This window comes from Gopherus evgoodei, chromosome 14 (assembly GCF_007399415.2).
Source record: "Gopherus evgoodei ecotype Sinaloan lineage chromosome 14, rGopEvg1_v1.p, whole genome shotgun sequence".
In the NCBI taxonomy this organism is placed as follows: domain Eukaryota; kingdom Metazoa; phylum Chordata; order Testudines; family Testudinidae; genus Gopherus; species Gopherus evgoodei.
This window is the reverse complement of record NC_044335.1, coordinates 11283388-11307511: the sequence shown is the minus strand read 5'-3', so window position 1 is coordinate 11307511 and position 24124 is coordinate 11283388. Positions and strand designations below refer to the sequence as shown.

General features: G+C 38.5%; 1 protein-coding gene across 5 annotated transcripts in view; it reads left to right on the top strand.

Moving 5' to 3' along the window:
- GNAS (GNAS complex locus) overlaps positions 1 to 24124 on the top strand; it is a 156246-nt gene that overhangs the window by 107451 nt on the left and 24671 nt on the right. The window contains exons 1-2 of one of the 5 annotated variants that reach the window (XM_030532844.1): positions 1225 to 1250; positions 6348 to 6449. The exons of 1 other annotated variant lie outside the window; for it this stretch is intronic. In XM_030532844.1, the coding sequence (XP_030388704.1) occupies positions 1240 to 1250; positions 6348 to 6449 (113 nt within the window). In that variant the 5' untranslated portion in view covers positions 1225 to 1239. Of the gene's footprint in view, positions 1 to 1224; positions 1251 to 1690; positions 1720 to 6347; positions 6450 to 16484; positions 16489 to 23437; positions 23443 to 24124 lie in introns of those variants that run through there. 3 more of the 5 variants (XM_030532843.1, XM_030532846.1, XM_030532845.1) reach the window with 3 other exon arrangements.

Here is a 24124-nt window from a genome sequence, read left to right as displayed (position 1 = left end):
GAATAAATCAAATGCATGCAGAGTAAACTGTAACATTATAGGTGAAATATGTCTTCCATAAGCTGAATGCTGTAAAGTTTGCCCTCCAAAGAACATGCATTAGCATCTGTATAACTTGAGAGTAAGAAATGTAACTTTTCTCTGCAGTTGGTATTTGGTGAAAATTATATTCTGTTTAAAAGAAACAACCATTTAAAATAAAATTTAAACCAATAAGAAAATAGATTATTTCTATGCTGAATTTTTATTTTTCTGTGCTAAAAATTTCCTTTAATTTGCTTCCTCTGTTTGTAAAAGAAAACTTGTGTTCAGTCTGTGCTGGAATGGATTTACTTAGGATGACATGTCGGAGGGTTAAGTGGAGGGAAGTGGTGGTGTTTCTATAAACTGTATACAGTGTTTAGTTGCTTGCTTTTGAGGTACCACTATGTTTCAATAGATTTGTTTTGCTTCTGTTAACTTTTAATAGTGTAAAAAAAAAAAAGCTGAGAAAATCAGTAAAACTCTCTTAGTGCATAATTTAATTTCTTTCATTTTCAATAATAATTGGAAATGTAAATTGTCAGAAATCTTTTTAAAAACTGTATTGGACTTTGGTTTCTATTCCTGCATAAAACCACAGCTCCCTTGAGTGTTAAAATAAATCAAAATGAGGCTATTCTAACTTTCTTTAATATTGCTTCCTGATCATTAATTTTCACTTCCCCCCCTTCTCTCTCACTAACTCTTTTTGTATAACTAAAACCCTTGTGTGAGGTTGTTTCGAGTTGTGAGGTTGGGGAGGGATCTGGACGGGGAGCAGCATTTCGGCACAATAGAAGAAACTGGAAAAAAAGGAAAGTCTCTGCAGCTGTGTACTAAGGCAACATCTGTTGGAAAGAAAATCTGTAGGTATAAAATGTAGTTATAAGTTATAAATAAATGCTTGAGGAAGCAAAAAGTGAGTGCAGAGTTGACTGCGTCATTTTTGCATTACCTTTGTAATAGCTAGACTCGTATTTGCTGAGTGGATTTGATGATAGGCTAGTCGACTCCACTATGATTAAAGTGTCATGACCGCTGATGTTAACTGCAGAATTCTATTGGCTGGAACAATCAGCTTTTCATACAGGGGACCTGCAAGGGAGTTTCTCCATTTAGGACTGGGTGGTTTTGTGAAAGGCCCAGAGCAAATGCTGCTCTGACAGGAAATAGCTTACTGAAGTGGTATGTTTTTACAAAGCACTCTGACAGCAGCAAATGTGGAACAGGTGTGTGACAGTGATATTTTTAGAATTTTACAGTTTACTTGACATTGTTTATGAATAGCGCTAAGTAATTTTTGCCTGCCTTTGGAATCGGTCATTTCTGATGTTTACTCTCAGGGAGCACTACATCTTTTAGAATATAGCGCTTCCGTGAGAGCTCTTGCTACTTTTGGTGTGCTGATACAGAAGGAACATTATGAGAGGGAGGAAGACAATTGAAGGAATGCATTTATCAAACCAGTACCTAAAGAGAGAGACAGCAAAACCTCATAAAATATCTGTTTAAAAAAACATAATAAATCTAAAAGTATTCCAAAGGTAAAATGCAATAGAAAATTTCTGACACAAACATGAATTTAGGCCAGGCCTGTTGGCAGTGCTTTGTAATGCCATGTGATAGAGCCGGGTTCGATTCCCAGTCTTTCCCTGGGCTGGGAGGAGCACTGTAGATGCTGCACATGGAGTCCCCAGGGTGAGAAAGCACTTCGATTGTTATGTAACACTTTCGGTGGCAGGACTAGGAGCTGTACTGACAGGCTTTTGAAGGAAATTCATCTAGTGGCTATGTGGGAGAGGCTGATATGACGTTTTTATGGTTGTGGAAATAAGGGTGTAAAAATGGAGTGTTCGAAAGGTGGGATGGTTGGAGGAGCAGTCAGGGATGAAAACTGGAGGGATGGGAAAAAAGAACAGATCTACAAAAAAAAAGGGAAAAAAAAGAAAAAGAAACATGACTAAAATGAAGTGTGATAAGTTTATCAGACCTGTATTGTATGAAATATAAAAAACTGTTTTGTAATGCCATATACTGTATTCGCTTCTACATGAGAAAAAACATTTTCATCAGGTTAAAAAAAATCGAAAAATACTATTTATAATACGTGTCTAAATGAATCTTAGATAAACCATTAGCTGGTAAAGAAAAAATTTGATAGCTAATTTTTAAATAAGCATTATTTATGTTACCCATTTCAGTGTTTTGTGGGCAGCATCTGAATTGATAGCTACTGGGATTTTAAAACACAATGTGTAATATAAACCAATAAACATAAATTCATTTTTTTATCTGAATTGCATGAAAATAAATAATTACAGTTACTATAAAACCTATGTGTATGATACACTAATATTGCAAAAAAGTAAGCACATCTAAGGCCAAATCCAACAATCTTGCTCTATAATTTGTATTCAAAATGCACCAGCCACCCAAGAAATTTTCAACTAGGCTGTTGAGTACCTTAGATCCACTGCAAGGGTCCCCTTCCCCCAGAGTGCTTATGTAAACTACAGGCAAAGCAAAAGCCAGCAGAGAGCTATTTTTACCAAAGCTGCTGCAGTTGGGGGAGGGGGAGGGCTTTGGGTCATGTGGGAGGGCATATCAAAGGGGCGTAGCCCTGTGGTGAGCTATATCTAGCCCTGATCATGTGGCCTGTCAGTACTGCCACATTTTTATAGCAACTTGTGTAAAAGTTATTCAAATTAGATCATTTTCGGAACTGAAAAGTGATCACTATATAATCATGTACACTTAAAATCCTGGCAACTGGAGTTAATTTACTATTTCTCTTCATGTATTGTAAATGCTGACAGTAAGTGTTTGTGAAATTACTGAAGACCGTATGTGGAATGCAGTGCCTATCTATCTCACTAGCTATCAAGCTGCCACAACTGAACTTTAACTATTCCTGTATAGACATTCCAAAATCTTTGAATAACACTTTTAAGACAGTACTCTAGGCATCTGCAAAGTTAGTGACTGCTAAGGCAACTTTCTGCCTATGGTAATTTTATAACAAACTATGAACATAGTAGTTTACTTGGTTCTTGATATTTTATCCTCAGGCTTGAGTCTCAGCAGTGATCTGATCTTTATTTTACCTAGTTCTCCAGTACAATATGAAAACTGGAATTTTTCATTCCTACTGTGCCTTAGTACTGTACATATTTATGTGCAGTAGGAAGGAAGGATAGACTTGTGGTTAAGGCACAAGATGAGTTCTATTCCTGGCTCTGCCACAGACTTCCTGTGGGAACTTGGGTAACCCAGTTAACCTTTTTGTGCCTTAATTTCCCCATCTGTAAAATGGGCATAATACTTCCCTACCACACAAAAGTGTTGAGGTTCATATTTGCAAAGTGCTTTGAAATGTATGGATATAAGATATCAAATGAATTCAAAGTAGCAATATATTCTGACGTAATCATTGTTCCTGTGGCTAACCACTCGCTGCAGAAATTAGATGTATGGTGTATGTAACTGTTAGTCTATAAGGTGCCACAGGATTCTTTGCTGCTTTTACAGATCCAGACTAACACGGCTACCCCTCTGATACTTGTAACCTGATGTATCAGTAAGTGAAGTTATTAGTAAAAGTAAAATATGTGTAACAGTCATGAGCATATTCTATCAGATGAACATGTTACTAAAATGTTTGCTTTTAAAGCAGTAGATTGGAATGCAGATTTGAAGATTAGAGGATAACAATATATGTAAGATTAGTGCTAATATCCTCATCTTAATGTAAATTATGTAGGCCGTTAATATTTTTATAGACATCAATAGACTGTGAGTTGTGAATTCCTTTGCATTCTTTTAGAGAGTGCTTTCATAGAGGAGATCTTGACCCTTCCCCATTTCTGCTAGAACACTTTACTTTCTGCCCGTGCTCCACAGAGTCAAACTACCATAGGACCCACCCAGCTTATTACCAAATGCAATTTCAAGCTTTCACAAGCTTTCTCCAGAAGCAGTGATCTCCACATCGGTTTGCGTATTCAGCGCAGGTAGATCACTAATTCTGTAGCTGATACGGAGCATTGCACAAGGAAGGTGAGAGTGGGGGAAGGGAGAATGGAAAACAAGGCAGGTCAAAGCAGAGTTGCTTTCATTCAAGAAAAAAGCTGGCCTGCAACCAGCTTGAGGATCAGAGGAGGTGTTGATAAGTTTCCCAGTTTTGCTCTGATTGAATCACAGAGACTTATCAGGCAGTAACCCAAGTGCTGCTTAACCATGTTTCTTATTTTGAAAGATGACTAGAATCTTGTTTAAAAATAACTTTAAAATTCAAACCATTAAATTTGTCACCAAAGTATTTTTGTCAGGCTCCCAGCTGTTTTCTTAGTGAAAAAGTGAACTAAAAATAGATAGGATCTTTGCTGTTGCATGTAGCAACAAGAATGTATCTCTGTTTCAGCCCTGACTTTCTGTAAAGAAGTGAAAGGTGATTGTTTCCATAAGAGCATGCTCCTGGGCCTTATTTAAGAGAAGACTGCTAATTATGTCAAAATTGTTTACTTTAGTTTTGTGATACAGACACACACATGCTAAGGAATACCAAACTGATTTTTCCTCAAGACAGCTGCTCAAACTCTGGAGTCTTAAAGTGAAAGATTAGTGTTTCATCCATTAAGTCTAATCACCTTACTACGGGATGAAAGAAATGTTTGTAATAAATGTTTTAACAAAAAACTAGTTTTCCCTTAACTATAGCAATAAAATGATTTACCTACCATTATTATGGAGATGTGGTATCTGCTCCCCCGTTAAGGTGTCATGCGCCATTCTATTCTGTTCTATGTAATTTAAATAAAAATGTAAAGTCTAAGATAGAGGGGGTGACACTTAATCACCACTTTGATAGATGCATAGAGCATCAGATAGTTATTGGTCTGAAACTGAATTTTACTTGACATCAATTTTTTTTATTAAAGAATACAAAAATCTGGAATAGCAGAAGTCCCTTTTATAAAAGTATGGACTACAGAATTGATAGATTGCAACATTCGTGTTTTAATAGTGTTTTTCTGAAATCCTCTCCTGTCTAACATTTTATTTCTAATAGCAACCCAAGAGAGAGTATTAAGAAGAATACTCCGGGGTGTGTCTACACTAGCAGTTTGCAGCGCTGCAGCTTTCTTGCTCGGGGTGTGAGAAAACACTCCCCTGAGTGCAGCAAGTTTCAGTGCTATAAAGCGCCAGTGTAGACAGTGCACCAGTGCTGGGAGCTACGCGCCTCGTGGAGGTGGGTTTTTTAGAGTGCTGAGAGAGCTCTATACATTAATTTTTGATACATACCCATGTCTGCTGAGGAATACCAAATTGATTTTCCCTCAAAGCAGCAACTTAAACTTCGGAGTCTTAAAGTGAAAGAGCTCTCCCAGTGCTGCGACCACACAAGGCACGTTAAAGCACTGCTACGGCAGCGCTTTAGCATTGCCAAGGTAGACTAGCCTTAAGTGTGAGGAGGAGACATTACAGATTTTGGTTAGACTTCTATACATATTTTACCAAAGGTAGGAAACTCTCTCTGGAACAGTCTCATCATGAAAAAGGTTTTGTGAATGGCTGACATTTTGTTTAAGTACTCTTAGTACTTAAAAACCTAAATAGCTATTTCTTCCATTTTTACCTGAGTTTGATTAATATCAGGATTTTTGAAACCAGAAGAATAGTTGCCTAATTCAGCATGTTTCAGAGATTCCCTCTAAACTGTTGCCTAGAAGTTGCTAAAGCAACAGAAAAATCACACTTTTCCCATCATGGTGCTTTTTCTCTGTGGTACTTCCAACCTTGACTACACAAGACCTGTGATATTTATAGAATAACATATGATTACATTAGCACATAGGGAAGTTAAAAACCAACAGCAATATCATAGAATATCAGGGTTGGAGGGGACCTCAGGAGGTCATCTAGTCCAACCCCCTGCTCAAAGCAGGACCAATCCCCAGACAGGTTTTCACCTCAGTTCCCTAAATGGCCCCCTCAAGGATTGAATTCACAACCCTGAGTTTAGCAGGCCAATGCTCAAACCACTGAGCCATCCCTCTCCAAATAGGAGGCTTTTAGAGTCACTGTCAAGAAAATGTTGTGACCCCCAATCAAAATCAGAGTAGCCAGTCTCCTGTGCTAAAAAGAAAAGCTGTGGGACCTATTATTAAAATGTAAGTCTTGGAAGTTAAAGTTGTTTAATTAAAGGGAAGGAATATTATTTTCTTCTTAGTGGATATGCAAGACAGAATTCCCCATGCAATAAATGTTTTTACCATGCTGCATTTAAACTTTTGTTTACATCTAATTTTCTTCCTCATGAAATACAGATTTCTAGAGAGGTGTGTGGTTTCCAACTACTCTGGCATCTTGACTTTCAGCCTTCGTATCTGCATGCTGGTATTCCAGCCACAGAACTTGCTGTGCATGAGGTTGGTTTGTTTCAAAGATAAGTAAAGTTCCATAAGAAATAGCATCTCGATATGTTGAAGAAGAAGAAGATGAAAAACGGGGCCCCTTACAGCACATCCTGGTAGGCCTCTTCTTGGCACTGACTCTCAGGGTCATCATCGTTGGAGGCCAGATAGTATGTTCAAGGTACTGAAAGCCTTGTTGTGCTGGAAAAGATTTGGAGAGTAAAGGAAAGATGGAACCAAAAACTCTTATAATTAGTAGTTGCACATTATTAATACCAGTTAGTAGTTAACATTACAGTTGTTGCTTTCAAAGTCAACTCTTTTATTGTGGAAAGTTTTTAATACTTTGCTGCAGTATAATTTTACATTCTAACTATAGGAAATTCTACAGAGGAGTCAAAACCCTGCAGTGTGGTCAAAGTTGATATTTTAAGTGAAGCTACAATGATATATGTAGTATTTTAATAATATTTTATATAATATGGTATAGCATGGTGTAACACAACTCCATTTCATCCAGAATCACTTATTCCTTTAAAAAGAAGTTCTCTACTGTATATGTCCAGTTGACTCTCTCCTACCCCCAGAGTCCCTACTGTTCATCTAGAATCTAAACCATAATCCGGAAGCTCTCATTATAGTAATGGAAAACAAATGGAAATCCTGGAATTGTCTTTTGCACTGTAGATCACACAAATGCTAAGTTACAGGTATAAGAGTAATAGGTGACCAGAAGAGTCTGAAGAATTCTGAATCATTCCACGAGGTCTGGTATAGTAGATCTATGAAGTACCTAGTATAACTTGGAACTGATTAGTAGTAATCTCATCTCTGGGCCTGGAAGCAGTGGGTGCAAGCTTCCCACTGTGGTTTGGACTCAGACTCAGTGCTGTCACTGCAATATTAAAGTGTGCTGTGGAATTAGCAGTGCTTCCCTGCAATGAGATATTGTAAAGAGATTTTACCTTTGATTGTCTAGGTAGAAGTTAATGTGGTGTTATTCTTGAACACTGCTTTATAATGGCCAGTTCTGTTCAGTTTGTCATTAGATTGTCTTAAATTTTTCCTTGTTATGTTGAAGATGGAGATGATTAAGGGTCAGGACTTGAAGAAGAAGAAGGGGAGTAGGAAATGATGGAGAGAGCTTTGGAAGTCTGGGTGCTGGTGAGGGAAATCTTAGACGTGTCAAGTATTTGAATAGATTTTTAGAGCTTCCTCATAGCATCTGCAGTTGTGTCTGGAAGAGTATAGATAGAGAATTTGGAGGGTCTGTTTCACAGGTAAAACTAGTGAATGTAGACCCCCTGCTGCCCAGATCCTTCTCCACTTTGGCATTACCTTGCTGCCTATCAGCCCGATTTTCCATTCAGTAAATACATTCTGGGTTTTTTAATCTGAATTTTGTAACTTATTCCTTATTCAAATTGGTGAATTAGCATCTCTTGATACTGAGCCCCAGAAAACATACAGCATAGCAGAGGTGAAATCAGGAAGGAAAACAAAAATAGGGGTATTCTTCCAACCTTTACCCACTTCAGATGCTAAAATGAGACATTGCTCTCACATTGTGCGGATGTTAAAAAGCTGCTCATGTGTGCGCCTCTCAGCTCCTTGGACCTTCAGTCTTTTGCTAATATAATTCCCACCTATTAACTCTATGGGGCTCCTTAGGTTTGGCTCCCTTTAAAGGGGCTCAAACTGCTGGGCAGTTTGCGACTGACTGCTTCTTTACTGTGGGGGGACGTAAGTGTTTGTAATGTATCAAGTCCACCTACTTGTGATGTTAAAATGAGCTTTTACTCATAGTTGATTATGTAAATATTTATAATACATTTTCCTTCCGCCGTGCAGTGAAATAGTCAGTGATGCTTCTGAATTAACATCCATTGAGATGAAGGCAGTTCATACCTCTCAGAACTGCTGTTTCACCCTCTCCACATACTCAGGCAGATGTCGCAGCATTGCTTTGCACATGGATCACATTTACAAGGTTTACTTTGCAACAGCTAGTGACTTACTTAAAAAAAAACACAAAAACAAAAACGTGAAAGCTGAGCTTTTAGGGACCAAGAAGGCAGCTTGAGAGGGGTGCCACCAGTATGCCACATCATCACGTAACCACCCAATTTGAGCACAGCCCAGGTAGTTTCCGTTCAGGACTCTTATGCCACCTGCCGGTGTGATTCAGCCTTGAACTGGAGGGACCATGTTTTGGGGAGTGAATTTTCCAGGGCCTATTCAGCCTTCTGAGTCTGCTAACAAGGATGCCAGATGTGGTGGTGCTTTTCTCTGGTGCGTACTGAGAGCATTAGATCATTTCATACAGGTCACTGAACCACTGTCTTTGATATTTGATATAAATCTGCACTTGACATTTTGATCAGTAAAAGGCTCAGTTTCCTGCCCTTATTGTGAGCCATCCATTCCCTTTTGGTGTTTTATTTTTTAATGTCTTTAATAGTTTTTACTGAAACTTTGGGGGAATATCTTTCAGTGGGATTCTGTTCTATCTATTGATCTACCTAGGTATTTATAAAACTCCTGTCAGTATAGGAACTAGGTACCATACTGCTAATTTAAAACCACTGTTTGTTTGAAAGGGCCATACTCTCTACTGTTCCCTCATTATATCGTTTTTTCTTAAGTAGATAAGTTAAAGTTTTTGAGAACGGGGATTTTAACAATCCCTCCAGTTCCCTCCCTCTTCCTGGTCTGTGTACACCTCCCCCTACACACACATACCAACTGTAACACTGTCTCTGCTCCAGTCTTTGTGGCATCTGCCTCCTCATGCATGAGTCATTAAATCACAATGGAGATCCCTCTGTATGCTGAAATCAAGAACATGATTCAGAGGTAGTAGAGGAAAGCTAAAGTAGTGCCTTGTCAGGGCTTTTACGTTCCCTGTGCTCATATCTGGATAAACCCTGCTGTTTTAGTCGTGATGACAAGTAGCTGGTCTGCAAAAAAAAACCCTACACCAAAGTGATGGGTTTTCTTTAAATATCTGAAAAATTAATTGATGGCAATTTTGTTTAAGAATAAACTCTCAACCAGTAAACCTGGGCGAAAAAGTGGCACTAAAATGGTTTATCTATTTTATTCTAAAAATGGCATAACATGCCACACCCAGCAGATGGACAGTATGTGTCTGTAAAACTTCGGTATTCTGTGAAGTTTCCACTGCAATTTTAAAATTAAAAGCTTATCAAAATACTTTTGTAAACAGTTTTGGAACTTATCACCTTCTTTAAAAGTTATTCATGATAACTTCCCTGAATGAAGGCAGAGGGTTTTATCCAGAGCTTGGTTGTTTGTCAGATTTTGCTGCTACAAAGAAGCGAGGAACATGAAAAGGGTATCTAAATGAGCTACGAAGAGTAAAGTTTGGATGGATTTATCACTTACATGTTAAAGTTTATATCAAAGTGAAACCATTTTGTAAATTTTCAGACGGCTGGTCTCTCTTTCGTGTATGCAGGTTGTGCCCTCAAAATTTACACCTGCAACTTTGTCCTCACCTTTGAGTATGGGTGCAAACCTGAATATTTATGTCTCTGTCTACATGAGTATGGGTACAAAACAGGCAGAGGGGCAAGTGCTCTCATTTGTGCATCTAATTTATTTTATGGCTGAAAAAGTCAGAGATTTGGCAGGTGAAAATGTCTTAGGGCATTTGCACCCAAGAAAAGAAGGCTAGGCCTGAGTCTCTCTAAAAGATACTAAATTTTGTCAAATCAGTTTTGGAGCTGTACCTTACTTGCCATAAATTTTATTAGAAATCAGGTTTTTAATCTGTCTCTGGTATTGGCCTGCATGGCCAAATGGATTGTTTGTGAGAAGGAAGGATAGTAATTTTATATCCTGATTCAATTCTAGAGCATTGAACCTTTTGTAGGAGCTTCAACGGTAGATGCCAATTTTTGTGTCTCCACTTGCAGAGGCCTGGAGTTGTTTTTCTTAAGTTTGAAAAAGAAAAAATGGGTAGCTTGCCCCAGAGGAAAACAAAAACTGAAATGTGAGTTGTTGTGAACTGTTTAAGCAATCAACTCCAGAACAGGTATCGACAGGTTGTTTCTGTAAAGGAACTTACTGCCATTCCAGTCCCAACAACTGCCTGGGGATATGAGGATTGGCATGAAGATGTGATGTGGATTTGAGCTTCCCATGAGAAGAACAGTTCAAAATTATTGACTTTTTGCAAAAGAATTTTACTTGAAAATATAATACCTCAAGTTTGATGTTGACTTGCAAGGCAAAGACATGAACATTTACCTTCTGCTGAATTTACATGCTGTATTTTGAAATATATTGAATAACTTTATATATAATTCTGAAGAACTTTTGTATTTAAGTATATTCAAAAGTAGACCATTTCCAGAACATGACCATCATTTGTCCTTACTTTGACCTGTCCTGTCAACTATTTGAATTTCTGAATCATTCCTAATCTTCTAGGGAAACCAGAATTCTGTGTTCAGAATACTCTCTCTTGTTCCCTAGAAAGTGAAATTATACCATCCTCATTTCCCTCGTTATCTATAACTGCAGTTCAAAATTCCATTCCCACGTTTCAGAACTCTCTCTGTCGACACCGTGCAACTTTGCCTAGAGGGAACCTGGGTTTTAGACTACATTTGTCACATGTGAGTAAGGAGAAATAAAGGCTATTCCCAGCACTGTCACTGATTCACTGACTTTGAGTCATTGAATCTCTGTGTTGTTTGACTCATTTGTGAAATGGGAATAATACTTTCCCATTTCAAAGAGGTGTTGTGAGACTTAATGTCTATAGAGCATTTCATGGCCGTTGAATGGGAAAAGCCATGGAAGTATACATTGTTATGACTACTTCTGATCTATTTTTCACTTAGCCCCTTCGCTTGCTGAATTCCTTCCTCCAGTCTTGGCCTTCACCCTTTCCACAGTAAATTCTTGGATACACTCTCAGGACATCACTCCAACTGCCTGAAAGGAGTCACTTCATCTATTTAAATTTCACCTTTAAACGTTCCTGTTCATTTTAGCTTAAGTGGAACTTAAACTCTCCTCTCCTCTCCTCTCCTCTTCCATTCCTTGTTACAACATCTTCCTTTCTTTTCTCACTCACCTGTTTTAATTAGTCTGCTGGTGCTTCATTGAATCTTCGCTGTTTTTAAACATCAACTTTTTACCCAATCTGTTTCCATTTCTACTTGCATCTAATTCTGCGGTGTTACCTTTCCCATCACTCTGCATTTTCTGGTACCTGCATGAAGGACACTAGAAAAATACACTCTCTGTTATGTAAAACGGCCACATCATTTCATAGTTAAGGCTAAGATTTTTTTTTCATGGTTATTTTTAGTAAAAGTCGCAAACAGGTCATGGGCTCCGTTATTACCTGTGACCTATCATAACTTTATTAAAAATAACCAGGGGGAGGAAAAGAGTCCCATGGAGGGAGGGAGGGACTGATAGGCCAAGACCTCCGCCATGGCAGAGGGCACAGTCCTGACTCCAGTGGCTGCAGCAGGGGGCACAGCCATGGGGGCGGGGACGACACCCAGCCCTTGCTTCAGAGCTGGCCCAGCTGCGGGGCTCAGATGTGCGGCCCCAACTGCAGTCCTGCGAACCCTGGGGCGTGTGGCCCCGGCTGCAGCCCCCGACAAGCCTGGGACACTGCGGAGCTGGGGCACACGGCCCTAGCTGCAGCCCCTGGCCCAGCTGCAGCCCCTGGAGGAAGCCGCAGGGCTGGGGATGCAGGGTCCTTGTTCCAGCCAGTCCCTGTTGTAGGGCGGAGGTGCACAGTCGCACCGCTCCTCCTGCTGAAGCCGTAAAAGTCATGGAGTGTCTGGCAAAGTCACGGAATCCGTGACTGCATTGACCTGCATGACTGAATCGTCGCCTTACTCGTGGTAAATTATCAGAAAAATTACATTGTAAAAATCTGATGTTTGCCTTTCAGAAATCTCTGGCTTCTCTACTGCATGGAGTTTTAGAAGATGTATTAATTTAAATTTTAAAAGATTGTATTGATGTGGTAAAATATTTATGCTGAGGGGAAAATAATTCTACTTATTTGATGGCCCTGGAGGGAGCTAAAGACTATGAGGACAAAGTCCGTATAAATACTTAGTTATTAATAGTTAACACACAAAGGCTATCCTGTCAGTTTAATCTATTTCTTAACTATTTAGAGCGGCCTCTAATAAAGGAAAACACATTTTGCATAGCACAGACTGTGGTCTTCCTAAAAATGAAGTGTCCCAAATCTCATTGCTGGTCATTATCAGTTTAACTAAAGGTGTGTTTTTAATTTGATTTTATTCTTGTTTGGACACTTCTAAATTGGATTTAAAATGAATTGTTTTGATTTAATTTAAATCAGTCATTTACCAACTTAAGATACATCAATATCACTCATTTTAAGCCAGTTTAGGAGTGCCCATACAGGGATTTGCACTGGTTTAATTAAATCAATTTTAAAACACTGGTACAAGTTTGTGTGTAGACTTCACCAGAGGACACATGTTAATCTGTTTTGGCACTACATGGACAGCCTACAACAGGCACACTGATCTGTCAGCTGGCTCTGAAGATCCATAGAGTAGTTCCCCATCAGCTCAGCCTCCATGCAGTTCAACTCGTGTGCAAATAAGCCATCTCTGTGACACAGTCTTGCTTCTTTCTTCCACACATCCTCAGTCCACGAATAACTGTGTGGCCTTACACTCAGAAAGATACTATCATGGCCAATACATACTACAGCTGGGAGAGATGTGGTCTCAAAATTCACCAAATTCCTCAGCAAGAGAAGGTAACAATCCAGCAGCTGTACAACATTATAAAACTATGGGAGTAAGGTGAGACAAAACATATTAGCTGACATCATACCAGTAAATGTTTGGTTCCTAGCTGAAAAACACCATTAAGCACCTATCGCCTTTCAGGTAAGCATCTTCCAGCAGACAGGTGGGACAAAAACATGTGTGAAACAGGAATGCAAAAAGATTGAAAGGTGTGTTTATGATCAGATCCATGTTTGGTCAGCCAGACTTGATCACTAAGGGATTGTCTACACACTGACACTCAGGAAAGTTGAGACAAATTAATTAAAGGTGTGAAGTTAATGCACATTAGTTAAAAAGCATGAAATTCCATGTCGATGCTCTTGTTGACCATTCAGATGGGGGTTTAATGCTTTTTAACTTACAGCATTAACTTCACACCTTTAGTTAAGTGGTCTTAACTCCCCATGTACAAGTGCCCTAATTCTTCTAGCTTGATGCTATTGAGGGTGGCCAAAGACCATAAAAGCAAGATTCATTGTATCATTGATTAACATACAGTATTAAGCTGACCTGTTAGTCTGTTGCTTTTAATTACTCATATAAAAGTACAAATTGTAGTATTTAGCATATGCGCCTTCTCAGTGAAATAACTGAACAAGTCATGGGTCTTCCAGGCATCCCTATAGAATTTCATTCTTCTAGACAACAGTTTTTGTCAGAGTTATACAAAGCTAAAATCACATTAAATAGCAAGAAAGGCAGAAATCGCTTAGATATTTCATAGAGACAGTTTTGAACATGAGCACTTAGCAGTCTAGAAATGCTATCAACCTTTACAGACTGTAGCTGTTCTTAGTTCTCTCGTGAACATCATGAAGTTAGCCTTACTTAGGAATAAATATATGCCATTGCCCTGCATTCCACCTCAAATTAACATGTGGCCTGTTTAAGGGATGGAGGAGTCGTAATTGGATCTCGTTAATTCAGCTCTGTCATTTTATTCCATACTAAGTGGTAAATAGAGTTAGATAAACTAAGGTGAGCCATCCAACAAGCTTGCTTTTTAAAAAGGGAGAAAAAACTTGTACAAAGTCACAGCACTTTGAGTTCTTCTTAGGCCTACATCTAAATAACTGGCTGGGATGAGGGATGCGGAGTCCAAGGAAATAGTATTCTGGATGCACCTGTGCCAGAGAAGCTGTTTTGATTGTTTTTGTCAGAATAAGGATCAGGAATGAGAACTGGTTTCTATTTTTATCCTACTGGTCAAAATTCAGGGAGAAGAGGGGTTTCCCACAAAAAAAAAAAGTGTTTTTGGGTCTCCAGACTTGAATAAGTCCTGGGGTTTGATCTGTGAACACTTCAGGCTACCAAGAAGAAAACAAGGAAACATGATGGACTACGCTATATTAAAAAAACAAAAACGAGTTAACAGATTGCTGCATGTTCATCACCGCTCACTAACACATAGTGTTCCAGCCTCAGGCTTGCCCAGGAATTGAATCATGACACCATGATCTCATTCATACCGTTACCTTTCATTTCTGCACTCTGTGTGCTTGGATTGGTTTAAGCTTTCTGCTGGTTTGGTGAAGGAATTCTTTGGGGTGGGGTGAGGGGTTGTTCTGAAGTTATTTGACATATGCAGGCTTGCAGTGATGAGTGAGCCTTGCAGGCATACAGTAGTAAGTTTTTAAACACTCTGTTGATTTTGATAGTTGAGAATGCTAAAATGCCTGTTACAAGTTTAAAAGGTGTGGATAGAAGCAATTGGAGAAGCCTTAATTGTGGTGTTTATTTAGGGGGGGCTATGAGGAGGATGTTTGGTTTGGGAGATGGATAATGAAAGGGGCCAAGACACTGAAAATGGACATAAACATCTAGAATTAAATTTGCCCTGGTTTAGTGGAAAGCATGGAGGACCAGAAAAACAGCTGAGGCATCCACTCCCCCTGTATGCTGCAGAGAAGGTCTACACTTAGATCTACCTAACTATGTACCATGCAGAATTGACACGCTTTAGTACTGTAGGTAAGTCAACCTAACCCCAGCTAGAATGTGTCCATGGACCTAGATACTGCCGCTTGGGGAGGTTGATAGTCTACAGTGACAGGGAAAATCCCTTCTGTCACAGTAGGAAACGTTTATGCTCTGGTGCTACACCAGCATTAGTGTAGCACCATATCTGTGCTACTGTAGCATCTGTACTGTAAACATGGCCTGAGCAATAGTGGGGCAGGCCAGTGAGTTGGGGGAAGCAAGAATCTGGTAGCTTGAATACGCTGCACAAGTAGCCTGGAGGTGGTATGACTGCTCACAGACTGCAGGCTGGGGGTAGCAGTAGAGCTAGTCCGGGATTTCTTAACTAATACATTTTCCATCAAAAAATGCTAGTTTGTCGGAGCCAAAATGTCATGAAACAGGGCTGTTTTTTACAGATCCCCTGGCTCCCCCCCAAAAAACAAACAAACAAAAAAGTTGACAAAAATTTTTAATTGTATAATTATTTCATTTTCTTATTTTGGAAACCAGAAAATAATCCAGTTTTCTGCCTCAAAATGATTTTTCATTCAGAAATTTAAGTTAATTAGATTGAAAAACGTTAAAAGTAAAAAAGTCAAAATAAAAACGCAAACATTTTGATGGAACTGAAAAGAGGGGAGGAGGAGTTTTTTAGATTCACTAACATTTTCTAGATTGTGACTTTTCATCTTGATTCGGGAAGGTAAACATATTCAAATATTTACAAGACAGGAAAACCATTTCCTGCCCAGCTCTAGGTACCAGCCATGGGTGCGCTGCTACAGAGCTAATTTCTCTGTCATCCATCACTCTCTCTCCTGTGCTTCACCCACACAAAGCCAGGAAATTTAGGCATTCTGTGAGTGAAGATTCCACTCTGAATTAGTAAAACATTGCAAAATGTTCCTTTATTCTTTATCGTGTCTTCTGATTCATGCTGGATGAAGCTTGGCATTGATTTCCGTCACTTACACCAATCTCAAGCTTTTGGAGTATCTTTGCAGAATAAATGAATGGAAATTCTGGATTATATGTAACATGTATGTTTCAAAGTACATCTTTCTAAAGAATTTCTATGAAATGTGCTGTTTTTTCTGAAATGTGCATTGTTCAAATGGCAAACGGACAAAATATATGTGGTTAATTGGGGGAGGGGAGCTCTTATATATATTTGAGTCTGGATGGAACTTACTCTACAATTTTTAGAAATGAAAATATCCATGTAGGGACCTAAAGGAATCCTGTGGGCTGATGGTGCAGTTTGCATTGAATGCTTGTATTCGTGTCTTTATGGCATTTGGAAGATATTTTACCGTGGTTTAAATGCTTATTACAGCTGCACTACTTTGATTACATCTGCAGTCCTCATTGTTTTTTGATGAATTACTAAGACTTTATATTTTGTGAATTGTCTCATTTCTTGATTATAGTATAAAATGTGGTTATTTCATTAATGGATCTAATCTCTCTTGCCTATTTTACATCACAATAGCTGCTGTTTCTGATCTCTGTGAAATCATTTATTATATATAACTCGTAAGTCTTATTCCTAGACTGTTGGTGTATCAGCTGGTAGCTGAATCTCGTGATTGTAGAAATGTTTGCTGTAGGGTAAACCAGCTAACGTTTTTGACACAAGTCTGTGCCCATATAGATAATTTGGACATAATTGAATGGATTGATCAAGACTGCTTGCTAAAAATAAAAAATGTGTCCATGAAATGAAAGAAAATGGATGTTTTAAAGGCAGCCATTGTCAAATAGGGGCATAGGGAAGAGAACTATGGTATGCAGGGACTTAAAGGTTTTGCGTTTCACCTCTGAATTCAGGAGTTCAGATTTGACTTGAGTTGCAAGTAAAACTAATTTGTGATCTTAGTCTAGTCTCTGTTATATATCTGTCCTTCAGAAATCTCCATGCCATTTGGAACAAAGTGGCAGTATTTGCTTGCAAGAACTAGAACAAGAATAGCTAAAGTGCTGCAACTTGGGAGGTGGCAAAGCAGTATGAGGAAGCTTGCAAAATACATGATCCTGAGAGGTGCTGAGCACCTGTAATTCCCAGTGACTTGACTTAGTGCTAGGTGCTGCAGCCCTTTTCCCACCAGACACATAATGTCTGCCTGTCTCTCATTTAGTTATTGTAAGAACAGAAACTTACTGAATTCAGGCCAGAACCTTAAAGAAAATATACAAAAATCTTTTTTAAAAAAGGCCTCACAGGCAAGTGATTGTATGGTTAGTCTTTAAAGTGGCATGGTTTGCCACAGACGAGGGGGGAAAAATGGAAAATTGAGGCAGAGCATGACTGAAGCTTTCATTTTAGTACTGTAACTTTTTTTTATAAACCTACCATAAATACAATCCTGCATTAAAAAGCAATCAAAGTTGTTTCTCTACCTGACTCTGATTGTCTCTGTATGAGTTGAGAGATGCATTGTACCTTTCCAGCTTCTCAAACTGCCTGTGCCTATTTTTATTTGTCAAGCTGGGGCTAGGCTGGCCCCATTCCAGATGTGTCTCACAAGATTTGGTGCTGATGAGCTATTTATAGAACTGTGGTTCCATTGTCATGACAACCGTGCTAGAGGCCAAGGCGGCTGGGAGCTATTTCTGGACTTGTGCTGTAATGTAAAACTGATTGGGAAAGTTAGTGCATCCTCTAAGCCAGACTAACTTTAGACAGGCAGAGAGAAAAAAGATGTCCACAATTTCTTTAAATACACTTTCCTTTTCTCCTACTTTTTCCCAATTTTTTCTTTTCTTGGCAGTTTTTGGAAAGCATGCATTTTCTACTTTGTATTGCCTGTAGTGAAACAAAATGCGTTTTAGGTCCTCTGGCCTCTTGTGGGTTACGGTTTTAATTATGCAGTTTAGGAAGCAATACACGTAACCAAGCTGCATTTTTGTTTGTAGGGAAGGGTTTGTTGTTTTTTTGTGGCAACACAAAAGTAATGGTTTAATTTACGATAGTTGTAGTTTTGTAGTTCTTCATATCCAGTAGTTTTAATATTAAATTTTTCGTGTGTGCTTTGTGCTCTCCACACCATATAAGGAACTGTAACCTTGATTACCGCAAGATGATTCCAAATATATGGAGTCATACTTTTCAGCTTTCTCATTATTTGCTTCAAAATTAGACCAGTGGTGCCCCTCCGCCTCCAAGTGGCTGGAATGCTCTGAGGTTATTCTGAAATTAAAGCTGATTCTTCTCTCAGAACCACTTTTATGTAATACACACTCACTCACTCAAATATTCTATATAAATAAATTCTAAAGTTTGGATTCTTAAGTGTTCTGACCTGTGCATGATTCCGTAAAATGTACATTTAAATAACGATCATCCTAATAAATAAATGACTCAGAACTGGAAATATAAAGAAATATATTTCTAGCTTAGTGGAGCTATTTTTACTGAATAATTGTCTCTTTTGGTTTATTACAACTTCATTATTTGCACTGTTGTAGAAAAGCTGCTTTCCATTATAAATCTCTGTTTTTAAGCATGCCCTAATGGGTCTGAGAACTTGGATGTAAAATCTCATCCCAGTAACACGTTTTTGTTTTGTTTTTTTAACTGCAATTCTCATCTCATGATTATACAAGTACAAGATTCGTTAAATGCTTTCTTGGGTGCCTCTGATTTGAAAGCAGTTCTGTTTGTGTTGTTAAATACAGTTTTACAAGTATTTTAATAGGCCCATAAAAATAAGATTTTGGTGGGATTCTTTACCTTTCATTCTAAGTTTTCTAAATATTACTGTGTGTACATGGAAGTTTTTTTTAAAGATCTGTAAGAATTTTTACATGTCTGCATGACCTGTATTAATCTGAAAAATTCCATCTTAGTAAACATCTGAAAATTTCACTTTAAACAGCCTAGCGTTAGTATTTCCTCTTTGGATTTTTTACTAAATGTTGAGGAAATATCATGTATCATAACTGCATGACAGGTTTGAATTTATATTCTATGCATGATTGCAGAGACACCATAAAGATTAGCAGATCTAACACTATGCCAGCAGCTTCGTTTTTGTTTGCCTCCATATCCCACCAATCCTCTACTTGCCTGCCTTGTCTGTTTCTCTTAATAGGTATGGTACTAGAAATATGCAGGAAACCTCTTCCACCAATTTCAAGAATATGATTCTTGTATTATTCAATATCCTGCTTGCTCCCAAGAGTAGAAAGGATAGGCAAAACGGAGGGACTGCCGACATGTGCATGCTTGCGGCTGCAAATAAACCTGGTGCCCTGGATTTGTTGTCAGCATATTGACCTGGGTGAGAAGCTGGGGTTTTAGCAGTGTTGCAGTCCTTGTTTTTCGGGAGTTGGGAAACTCCTCTGGATGTGTTTGGAGAATGGGAAGGGGAGTCTACTTTCAAGTTACAGTACATAAAATTTTGGACTTCTCTTTAAGAAAAATATTATGTAGTTATACAGTAACTTGGAACTCTGTAGCTGCAGAATAGACAAAGTCTTTGAGGAAAGAATTTCAATTCTCAGATATTTACATCACTTTTGCTTTTTAAAAAGCTACACTTAAATAACAAAATTATAGTATAGAGACAAAAGGCAGAAAATTCAAAGTACTGTAAAAGGTGATGATCTGTTCTGGAGCAAGAAAGGCACATGTTACTTCCAAATAATATTAGCGTTGAACTTAATTTGCAGTTTATTTTCTCTCTCTTAAATGACACTAGAACCTAATTTTGCTGTGCTTGATGAGGCAAAACTGTCACTGATTTTGATGGGAGTTTGCATAGGTAATATCTGCAGGATCAGGCCCTTCATTGGTAAAATCAGTAAACAACTAATGGTTTCATTTTCAGAAACAGAAACTGAACTGTGACTGCTCCCTCGGAGGTGCCCCTTACCACGACAAATAGGACTGTGATTAGTTCAGAATAGTAATGGAGTAATAAAAGCACAAGACTGAGTGGAGATCTGGAATCTGTTCTTTGCTGGCTTGATGTATGACCTTGGGCAGCTCTTTTACCCTTTCAGTGTCTTGATTTCCTCCTCTTTAAAAGAGAGTGACTAATATTTACCTTGGGGTGGGGAGGCAGGTGTTCTGAGCCTGATTTGGTATCTGTAAAGTTCTTTGAGAGTCTCAGATGAAAGGAGCTTTACAACTCCAAAGTGCTACTACTACTAAGAAACAGGTTTCAAATAAAAGTTTTTGTTTAAAATTGAGACTGAAATATTTTGAAATACATCATGTGCAGTGGTAACTTGTGGGAGGTTAATGTGTCAGAGAAGGGGGTCTAGGAAGAAGTCAGTGTTGGTTTCATTTTGCTTGTAAACTGAGGTAATGGTTTTACACAAAATAGTATCCGATAGGAATAAAACTTGCCTCTCTGAAAATAGATGTGTGATCTGTTGAAGGAGACCTTTGCTATATTCTCCTTGATTAGAACAAAAGCCTCTTTTAGACTGAGATTCAGAATTTTTGCTTGTCTGTCAACCACTTCATCAGATTGCAAAGACTAAAATTTCAAGTTACTGTTTACTGAAAAGGTTGGCAAGTTTTTTTTCTATTTCTTCAGTAGGGGAAATCTTCAAGGAGACAGACGCACTTTGATTATTGTCCAGCTCTTAAAAAGCGTGGCATTAAGTGGTTGCATGGGATGGGGTTTTATACATCGATTTATAAATCTTTCTGAAGGGGAAAGTAAGGAGAACTTATTCTAATAGCTCTCCATCTTCATTTGCTAATCTAGACCCCCAAATGTGAACACACAGTAGTAACAGAAAAGATTTCTGAACAGATCATTTTTAAACTCTGGAGCTGCTGAAGAGAGAATGGAAATAAGTAGGTCCTTTTATCTGGAAATCTTATCTTGCTTGGGGAATGTCAGGTTTATTAAAATGTGGAACAGTCTTCGGAGTGAATGATTCAGTTACTTACTGTGTCCCCCTACGCTATAGCACGAAGGGCAGAAAAGGAACCTTTGTGCCAGCTTTCTGTCCGAGTTTTGTTTAATAAATACAGTGCCTAAAAAGTGGAAGGGAATTTGATGGTTCACAGTGTCTTATGTCTCCTACATTTTGTGTGTCCTTTCTCTTCCCTTAGGTGAGGAGGTCTGAGGAAAAATCCTGGTTTTGTTTCAGGTCATCTTCGTTTACCTTTAAGTTTTAATACAATGAATTTTAATATCCAAGACAGAAGTCTGATTCTGTACTAGGGCCCTGCTCCTGCTTCTGTTGAAGTCGGTTGGTTTGTTTTGCTAGCTGCAAATTAACTAAAATTATTTAACACTTCCCACCCTGCTTCTTAGCACTTTTTTTAATAGTGTAGATAAAGGTCACCTGTGCCAAAGAGAGAATATTTTGCAGAGCAATGACCCAATCCTGTAACTTGGTCCAAGGCAGGTTTGGGCCCCCAGTGAGAAGTGGAAATGACTGCTGACTGAATGGCAGGGTTGCTTTTTGGAAAATAACTTCCTCCTCTAGTCTCAGCAAAAGCAGCATGGAAAAAGGCAGTGTAGTTTTGAGTTTTGTATTTTGTGTCAGTGTTTGTTTTTGTAGTTTGAAGCAGAAATTGTTATTGATACAAGATCTAGCTTGATGGATTTTGGCTCCTTTGTTTCTGAAACACAGCAACGGTTCTGCTGTTTATTTCATCACAGCTACCTTTCTCTGTCTTTCTAAACATCCCAGAGCCCATAACAAATTTCTTCCCAACTTCTCTTCCACGGCAGATTGTGTTGTCCAGTAAATTGGAAGGCGTATGTCATCCCTACGTTTTCTGTCTCCAGCCTGAAGTCCCATAGATGAAATCTGTTTACATACATTTTCAGAGCTGACATAAATGGGCACATCTCCTCTGGAATCAGTGGAATTGTACCTGTCTACCCTAGTAGTGAATGTAGTGAATGCAGACTGGCACTGAAATGTCCTCACCCAAAACTTCACATTTTGGACAGATCATGAAAGGAACTTCAGAAAGAAAAATAGTGATTACGATAAATTTGTATGTATTTGTAATTACTCATTAATTTCGTATGTTAAAATGAAACCAAGTTGAAAGTGTTTTACTCCCACTGGGTATAATCTCTTTTACTGATAAATTGCATACTCAAAAAGAAATCAGTCTTGATTTGTAGTAACTCTGTATTCTCCGGGTCTTATACTGTGAGCTTTTCTGAGCTCCCTTCACTTCCTCCTACCCCCCCCCCCCCCCAAAAAAAAAAGCACACATCCTCACTTTAGTTACAACAGGAGAGATGATAGCTTTTCCACTGCCGTTTTGGCTTTCTTTTTGTTTGTTTTTTTTGCAAATATCGCCTTAATTTTGCAGATAGGCAGCCTCAGTCAGTTCTGGGGGTGTCCCTACAAATATGCATCAGACGTCTATAAATCAGTATGATTTTCTTGTGTGTGTCTTGGGAATTAAGGTCTCTAAAACACTTTTCATGAAGTGGAATATGCACAGAAAGGAGAGCTCTGTATTTAACACTTTGCTCTCTTCCTCCAAAAATGCTGCTGGAAGGATGATTGTAGGTTTTTTGGTAACTGTCACACAATTACATGCTTTCCTCTAAAGTAGTATTGTTTTGAATATCAAACTTTGACTATTGGAACTTGTTTTGGGGAAAGAAGAAATGTTTATTACATTCAAACTTATTTTACCTGGCATGGATGTAGCTGTTGGAATTCATCTCCCGTACATTACTGCTTCTCCTATGTGGCTGGTGTTTTTCAAGGAAATCATAGGTCTAAAAATAGTCTGCATAAACAACAGTAAGAGGTTTGTACTTTCAGTTCCAGGTTTTAGAAATCTCTCGTTGTTTTCTAATTGTCAGAGTTTCCAAAACCCGTTGCGTTCTTATGAAAGTAAAAAAGAGTTTGTGGAAGCTTACTATAAAATGTTACACTTAGGTGTATATTGTGTGGAAAGACTGGGATGTTTCAAAGTTGCATAGGTGATTAATATAACAGCGTTCATAACATAGCAAGAATTCCTGCATGAGATATCCTCCTGCTTATGAAATATACATTGTCACCACATGTTCCTGAGACTGCAGTTTTAAAAGCAGAATGCCTTTATTACCTGTTGACTGTTTGTCTAGTCTGAATCCATAGACAGTCTTCCCTAAACATCCTGATTTTTCATTTTTTTGAAATGATGTTTCTTTTTTACTTTAAACATCACATGTTGTTTGAGTAATAGCCTGGAAGTTTTGAGAACAAATCCAGTATGAGCAGTAGCAATACAAGTTTCCCTCTACTGCTCTGTTTCCTTGCCTCTAGCTCTACCTCCGTCTTCAGCTGTATCGCTGCGAAAACATTGTCAATAGGAGCTCATTTTCAGGTGTAATTTTTTTTTAATAATGCTACCACTGCTTCTTAACATATAGCTCAGTGGTTTTAAACTTGGAAATCTGGAGATATATAAAAGTCTGATATGGGTAAGTAGAGACCTAAATTCATTGCTGGTGATTCTTCACTGGCCTGTGGAAGCAATTGATCATTTTAGTCCATTTCCTAGTGCACAATGTCTACTTCACAAAGCCAGTGTTAGAGTTGGTGCTAATTGGCCCTATTTGTAATCTTAGCAGAGTGATCAGTGATTAAATATGCATGGAGACTGAGATACTTTCTTGACCCTAGAGAAGGTCAACCAGATGAGGGTTGAAATGCATTGTTCAAAGAGTGTGCAGGAACGGGAGGGGAAAACTTGTCTTTTGACTGCTTCTGCTATTCCTGTTCTATGGACAGAGGAATTCAGTCAGAAGGAATTTCTGTGTGGTATCTTTCAAAAACACGGTGCTTCTAGATTGTAGTAAATTACCAGAAAAGCTAATTGCAAAGGTATTTTCAGGCCTCTTGGTAATATTAATATGGAGGCTGTATAAGTGCTGTGTAGCTTGGATACCCACGTGGTATGAC